The following is a 7,915-nucleotide window of genomic DNA, read 5'->3' as shown; positions in this document are numbered from 1 at the left end:
AAATGGTATCAGCATGGATAAACCTTTGTTAGCTCTAATATGGCTATAGCCTTGCTAGGTCACCACAATGTTCTCTCCTGTATATCCTCTATTCAATTAGAAGTGATTCCGAAAGAAATGAACCCAATGCAAATTGCTCCTGTTGATTGGTGCAATGATACAATATTTTAAGGACAACAATAGTAGGTAATGTTTGGCTGTTCTAATGGTGATGATATATACATATACTACCATGTCTGGAAATAAAGATTGTTTTTTATTTAACGTCGCTTGTATATGTTTATTTTCTAACCCTAACCAATCGGCAGACATCATTTCTTTGGAATATTTACATACTGACGTGATTGTTACCAATCAGATAACGATAAAAAAGTGCATACAACCTTTTTTTAGTCTACACGCCGACCGCATATGATGATTTCCATGATGGATGGTCCAGGTGCTTTACAGTAGACGTATATATAAAGAGCAATTTTTTTTTCGAACAATCATCGTTAAAATTGTCTTTATTTAGAAAATGAACAATTCTGCTACTGTCTTTAGAATTTCCAAATTGGAAGAAGACGTTTCTAAATTGAATAGCAAAATGGATCGTCAATACAAAATGCCGAAGGATCTTATGCATCTTTTGGCTCCATCTTTTGCTTAACCCATGGATGGCACAATAACTAACGAGGCACAACAAGCCAGCAAGCAAGGTATTACATAAAAGAAGTATTGTCGTTTACTTGATAGCTAACTAATTAGTACTGCATTTTTCTTTTTTTTTTATCTGTCAGCAAACCAAACTGGTGTTGCCAACTCTTTAAACCCAGATATTTTGGGTAAGCGTGACATTCGAAAGCTACTTAAAGAAGCATCACAGGCCAGCAATTCTACTAAAAAACCCGTTTATCCTCCTGCTCGCCTCCGCCTACTCGCCCTTATCAACTATTTAAAGAAGGAAAATAACATTTGTAATCTGGATATCGATGACCCGGCAAACACAAGAGACTATAATACTCAAAACTATGGCCAGAAAAACTCACGATGACTTGACAGAAGAAATCCTGAAGAAGCTGAAGAAAAACAATTCACAGGCTATTTTACCTCTTTGGTCAAACATTTCTTCTGAGATGGTTTCAAAATACGCCTATATTGTAGAAAGTAATGCAATTCAGCTCGGTTTTCCTTTGCGTCGATGTGAAAGTTCTTGGGCTGCAAATTTGTTATTGTCCGAAACTCACAAGTTTCGATGTAATAGAGCTCGAAACAAGGCTATTGTTTTCGGCAATCCTACTGTGATTGACCACGACCAACGCACCAGGTAATATTAATGATTACTTTACACATTTTTAAAAAATAACACCTTTCCTTCATATAAAAGAACTACTCAAAATTTAGAAAAGGAATTGATATAGGAAAGACCAACGTATAACAATAGACCCAAGATTATATTTGAAGAGTACTTGGAAGGCTTCGAGGGTTCTGGCTGGGGAGAGTTTGGCCGAAATCGATATGACAATGGTTATGATTCTCATGACGATGATTATGATTCTTATGCTGATCCTACTCCTTCTACTACTGGTCGTAACACTTCTTCCTCTGCAGCTATAAGATATGGTTTTTCTAATAAAGGAAAAAGACGCCAAAACGTTGATACCAGAGAAGGATACAGCGATGAAGAACAGGGGCTCACCGAAACAAAACGCTGCAGATAGATTTGCAAATTTAAGTCACATAACCAAATAAAACTGGCGTAAGCCCAATATATTTTTTTTAGAGTGCATCTGCTTTTAAGTAGTTCCTAACGTGTTTTGTGACATTTTTGAGCATTCATCTCCGACTAGTACAAGTAATATAAAAGGAAATTGATTCATAGCCAGATTTGTTTTATGTGGGGGGGGGATTTTTTTTTTCAAGAAACTTTTTCAGTGGAAGTAATATTGGGCCTCTGGCTGCGATTTCATAGGCTGTCTCCAAACAACCTGAAATCAATATTTCAAAAGTTTCAGTAGATATATTAATTTAAGAAGGGTCACGCATCTTAAGAATATTTGTTTTAATGTATATTTTAAAATTTAAGTATTTGGACTAAGTACACAAAAAAGATTGAAGGTGTTTCAAGCGATTTCTTACGACTAAATAGTCTGTTCGCGGTTTTCAAATTCGTGAGTACAAACATTGGGTTATTTCAAAGTCCGAGCCCGGCTAATGATTTTAGCAGCAGGTTATTATTGGCCTAAAAACATTTTTGTAGAGGTTGTGACATATTTTCCCCGCCCGCACCTAAAAAAAACGATGAATCCATAATCTGTTATTGTATTTTAATTTGATATATGTAGATTCTCATTTTAATCAACATTAAAAACAATCCTAACCTTTCAGATGGGATACTAATTATAAGGAAAATGTGTTTTACCCACCTAAATATTTGTCTCTGCTTAAATTTTTTTTAGGTACAACCAAAAAGCAGATGCACTCTATGTAAATCAGCGAAGCGCTTATTCCTTTTTGCGTTGGATCAAACTTGTTATATTTATTATCAGTTATTTTACAAAAGTTTAAATGTGAAAGGCACGATGGAATGGGAGAAAAATAACGTTTGTGTAACAATAGTCTTTAGACTGCGAGTAAATTAAAACCAATTCTTTGTGTCTGTACATAACTGATGTTGAAAAAGCTGATAATTTTTACGTACTTCTATGGCACTACATATATATAATTACATGAACATTATATCGACACCAGATGGACAAGCACACCAAAAAATAGTACCTATAAATATAGTAGCAAGAATAATTAAACATTACATGAGCTCTGCATTCACAGTTCAAGGTTCTTGCGTATCCTAAAAGAAGTATTCGCCATTTCAAATAGTTTATCTGTCAAAATTATTTTGTAGAAACAGCACATGGTCTGTTTTTTTTTCTTTTTTTTTTGTAAGAGTTTTATTATGGAGACTGACTCAGGTTTTCGACAAATTAGGCCGTAATCTGTGTCGTATTTACTCCTATTAAACCGAATATAATTACAATTTAGCTTGCCTCTTCGTTAAAACACATACCATGTTATAACAAGAACTCTAGTGAATATCACTCCTAGTGGTTAAAGGCACAATGCCAGTAACACACAACATTTACTCTGCGATTATATCTTACATTAAATCCAGGTTGTCGTGTAACTGTGGAATCTTATAACATATGTACTTTGATCAAGAACTCTAAAACCCTTAACTTCAAGTAAAGGAATTATGAATGATTATATTTATATAAAGACTCCAAAAGCGAGGATACATTACATAAGTAATAAACTCTACTTTATGTTGACATTGATTTGTACTTAAAATTAAGGTATCACCATCTCGTGTCAAACCTTAATTAGAACTGAGCAGAGAAAGTAGCTGAAGTTAAAATTCGTATATAAAAAGACCTCTAATTTTATTCATGACACACTCTCCAATTTATAATAAAGGAACAAAGAGTCTCATTTCTTGCTTCCGTCTATAAACACCTACTCTATATACGAAATTATCACAATCTGTAAAAAATGTTATTATGGGGAAAATTTTTCAAGGCAAGTTCATCTTTACTTTTTTTCCAAAAATTTTTTAATGTGTCTTATTGATTATACTGATAATATGTCCACTTCTTCTTCCTGTGATATTACCTGTAAGTTAATGCCCTATTTCTTTGACTCTATTGTATTCTGACACAATATTTTGTAATAGCCGATTTTGTAGAATTTGCCATTGATTCCGAATTCACTGCAGAAATTGAGCCTCTTACATCAACCGATTGTGAGTTTAAGACGACACTTAAAAAGAATTCGAATTAATTTAGATTTTAGATATTTTAAATTTCTCGGAATACGTTGACCATTGTTTAAATGCATCATCTTTTGATGAAAAGCTTGAATTGCATTTCGATGCTATGACAACAAATGTCTTTGATGACTCCAATGTCAAATTTACGGTGGATTTAGATATTCAAGAAGAGGTGCAATGTCTTCCTTGTGAAGTTAACATCGATGCAATTATCACCAATTGCACATCCACTGTTCCTATTCTGCATAATGTTTCTTTGGACATTGACCTTTGTCCAGCTAAAAGTATGGAGATCACCCGCAACGAATACGGGTGTTACACGTACGAAGGTGATAAGTACGAGGTCAAGAAAATCCCCTTGACCTTGATTGGTCTGGTGTCTGGCGAAGCCAAACTGAGCGTGTATATCCTGTTCCCTCGAATGATTTGTCCAGAGAGAATTTCTGCTTTCCTTTCGGATGATGAACAACGTGATTTTACCGATGAGCCCCTCCTCCCAGCTCTTCAAAAGTCCGACTTTAACCGCATGGACAAAAGCTACAAGGCCGCAGTTTCTCGTGGACGGGGCTGTGTCCCTAATAATATCGTTGATGGGGACGATCTCAACAAAACTGTGAAGACGCTTCGTAGAATGATCGTCGTCAACGAATCCCGTTTGGGGAAATACAAGGACTTTGTCTTCGTTACCAGCGCGTTTGGATTTAAACGCAAATTTAGAGGTACATCCTTCCGGGATGTACTTTCATCCACCGTTGATTGGAGTAAAGTCGATGAGTAAGCAACTTTTTTGGATCTTGGAGTCAACTTTGAGACGCGAACCGAGAATGGAGATAGTCTGATATCATTTGTGAAGACTAACGAGATGACTGGTATTGCCAGCATTTTTTGTGGTGAAAAACCAAAAGTTGAGCCAATGAATATGGTTCTGGCTAATTTCGGTGGTCTTAAGGCATTAAGCAAATCTAAAGAACCTGGTCACGCATCCAAATTCATTGTTTACAGTGATGTAAAAATCCCGTTTGTTTATGGCAAAAAAGGGTTCAACGGGATCCCGGCAGAACGTTGGGAGCCTAACAATGTTTTGACGGGTCGTGATCAGGTCAATGGCCTTTACCAAAAAGCAATGGTAAGTACTTTAGGTAGCAAACAGTTAAATTTCATGTGTTAAATTATAAAACTAGGAATGGTACGCTGCTCGATTGGAAGAAAGCGAACAAGATCAGTATACCCTGCGTGCCGAAGGTCGTTTTTTGGCGTCCACCATTAACAGCGATTTTGTAAACTTTTTCAAAAATACGTTCAGGTGAGTGAATATTTTAAAAGTTTATATGATATAGCTTTATTAAAACAAGGTATTTATCAGTGACCTTATTCCTGGTTCCTGTTACCATTTTCGTACGCAGGACTACATGTCATATATCAGCTGTCGTCTGAACCTCTTGGATGAGATGGCACAGGCCTTGAAAGGTCGTAAAGACATTCGTTCTCTTTCCGGTGTTGCCCTGTTATCGTTTATGATGAACTCACTGATGCATCCTGGGAATTACAAAAGAACAGACAGCCGAAATTTTGTTTCAAAAAACCGCGACAAATCAAACGGGCTGTGCTTTATCCCAGGTGCTTTCACCAACAGTGACGAAGCTCTTCTTGAGTTTTCGGGCACCTTCGATCTTCAACGGCTGAAGAAGATGTTCTACAATATCCAGGTAATTGTGGAGGAGTTTCGTGAAGGACCCAGTGATTGTATGGTGAGCAGTCTTAACTATGGCTGGGTCAAGAGCCCCTTTTTGAGATCTGGAGTTGGGGTGCTCCTTTCTTGAACCCAGAGAGGTTGAACTGGCGCGATTTGTGCCTCTATAACCGCAGCAAGGAACCAACAATAGCTAATTACGCCATGGCACGCTCGATCTTGCTGCGGTATGGACTTGGTTTTGAATGAGCCACCAGGTTTATGGAGCTGTTTTGGGAAGAGTATTTTGGGTTACTTCCGTCAAGTTATTTGGTGAAGACGAAAAAAGGAGGGATGAGCGATTTGTCGTGGGACGAAAACGAAGAGCCCGGACCATTTGCCTGTAATGTCACCAAGGAATACAGCCCTTTCAGCAAGGTGTCCGAGCTCATGTCATCGCTCATCCCAACACCTTGTCAAGACATGCAAGGTGATCTTGGAATGATCAAGGACCTGGTGGGGTTAAACCATCACAAATACCTGTCTTTTGGTTCAAGAGTGGCGTTTTTGGAATTGTTCCTTGCGGAGGGTGTGGAGTTTGAGGAAATTGTTCTCTTCTATGAACGCCTAATGCTGGTGACATTACTCCACACCCGGGTCATCCCTCGGGCTACAAAAGCAAGGTTTATGCGAAAGGATTCTAATCCAAAAATGATTTTTCTCACCACTTTAGACCATAAACCTATCGCAGATCCAGCTTTATTTCAACAATATCTCTTGGATCATATATACCCCAAGCCCGAGGAGACTACACCTGTCACAACTGACAGAGCCACTGGGCGATTTAAGAAGAGAAGAATTGACAACAATTAAGTAATGTATGTACTCCATCCTATGTTTATATCAGTACTAACCTAAAATGAATCATTTGTAAGATTTTCTTTCTTGTCTAGATAGTCCGTTATCTTTCCTGTCCTTTCCTCCCCTTATGATCCATTTCCTGTCCTTACTGTCCTTTCCTCTCCTTATGCTATGCTTATGTCATGCTTGTGCTTCAATCCTTTATGCTCCCATTGTTTTTTTCTTCATTGTTCTTTTTTCCTTTATAATTTTTCGTGTCTATGCTTATTTTTCCCTTCATTACTCTTTCTTCAATTATGCTTCTTTTTTCGTTTATTGATTTTTCTACCTTATGCTTTCATTTCCTTTCTCTATGTCTTGTTTTCTTTTATTTTATTTTACCTTATGTCTTCTTTTGTTATTTTTCAATTTTTATCATCCATTTATGCATTTTCTGATATTATATGCCTTTTATTTATAGTTGAATAGCTTTATTTTTGTAAGTTATACGTCTCTACTATTGAACGGCCATTATCCACTATATATCACAATAAGCTTTAGTGACGGTAATCTATTTGCAATTCTGTCGATGGTTTCTGTTATTATTATTATTATTATCACTGTCGTGTAAACGAATATGCTCTAGTGTGTACAATTACCATTTATTAAATGACTATAACAAATTTACTTGAAAACCTATATTCATTTAAAGTTGTTTCCCATCTATCAATTTTTGTTTATTTAGTATCTAATAGCAAAATTCTTACTAATGAGGTACGCATACCCAGACCTTACACCCAAGTCACCAATTTAAAGTATCGTAGAAAATGCAGCTTGTGCGTGTTTTCTACTTTGATTAATGCTGGTGTTTTGTTTCATGAACTACTTTTAAAAACGATCTCGTTTTTACACGCATGCTTTACGGTCTAAATAGTAAGAATAGAGAAATAAACATTGCAAAAGAAAACTACAACGTGTTTTGGACGTCGCTCATGTGTAAGCATATATAAAGCGACGACTATTGATGAGCAATTGGCTTTCACTCAAAGATTGTTGTGAATCGTTTGAATCGATTTCAAAAATAAAAAAATAAAACAAAAAGAATGAAGAGCCGTAAACAAGGATGGTGCGCCAGCAAAAAAATATAGTCTGCCAGAGTAAATAGCATGGTGCGCCAGCGAAAAAAACCATGGTGCGCCAGCGCAAGAAAAAAGTCCAATGTGCAAAAATTATTTTTGGTCCGACTCGGAATTTTATTATTTGACCAGACAGAAAAAAATGGTGCGCGCGATTTTTTTTTCAAGCAAAAAGTATGGTGCGCGTATAATTAGCCAAAAACTACTACGTGCAAATTCAACGTGTATCAAGAATTAACCGTTGCTAAACACTATAAATGAATTTAGGCGTTGTTGGTGATTTTAGAAAAAGCGTCTGCGCCCTCAAAGCAGCATGTAAGTAAATAGTGCCAGATGATATGTGGAAAACTAAACGCCAAGTTTATTATTTAGATCCCAATGGCCATAAAGGCATTATCAAATCCGTTCTAACAGCATACGAAATTGAATTGGGCAATGACGAAGGTTAGTTATTAGTTTAAAAGG

General features: G+C 36.6%; 2 protein-coding genes across 2 annotated transcripts; both read left to right on the top strand.

Annotated features, from left to right (window-relative positions):
• Positions 1 to 971: 971 nt before the first annotated feature.
• On the top strand, positions 972 to 1,700 carry EV154DRAFT_484235 (uncharacterized protein; the record flags this gene model as incomplete). The annotated part of the gene is made up of 2 exons (XM_051598640.1): positions 972 to 1,306; positions 1,424 to 1,700. The coding sequence occupies 2 exons, from the start codon at positions 972 to 974 to the stop codon at positions 1,698 to 1,700; spliced, it is 612 nt and encodes a 203-aa protein (XP_051454686.1).
• Positions 1,701 to 3,619: 1,919 nt separating this feature from the next.
• On the top strand, positions 3,620 to 6,356 carry EV154DRAFT_594004 (uncharacterized protein; the record flags this gene model as incomplete). Its single annotated transcript, XM_051606960.1, has 8 exons — positions 3,620 to 3,650; positions 3,710 to 3,778; positions 3,829 to 4,566; positions 4,606 to 4,931; positions 4,987 to 5,108; positions 5,169 to 5,553; positions 5,586 to 5,722; positions 5,753 to 6,356. 8 exons carry the CDS (start codon positions 3,620 to 3,622, stop codon positions 6,345 to 6,347), a joined length of 2,403 nt encoding a protein of 800 aa, XP_051454685.1. The 3' UTR covers positions 6,348 to 6,356.
• Positions 6,357 to 7,915: the final 1,559 nt, after the last annotated feature.

The sequence above is a fragment of the Mucor mucedo genome (assembly GCF_025094135.1).
Source record: "Mucor mucedo strain NRRL 3635 chromosome Unknown EV154scaffold_88, whole genome shotgun sequence".
In the NCBI taxonomy this organism is placed as follows: Eukaryota; Fungi; Mucoromycota; class Mucoromycetes; order Mucorales; family Mucoraceae; genus Mucor; species Mucor mucedo.
This window is presented reverse-complemented; position numbering and strand designations above follow the sequence as displayed.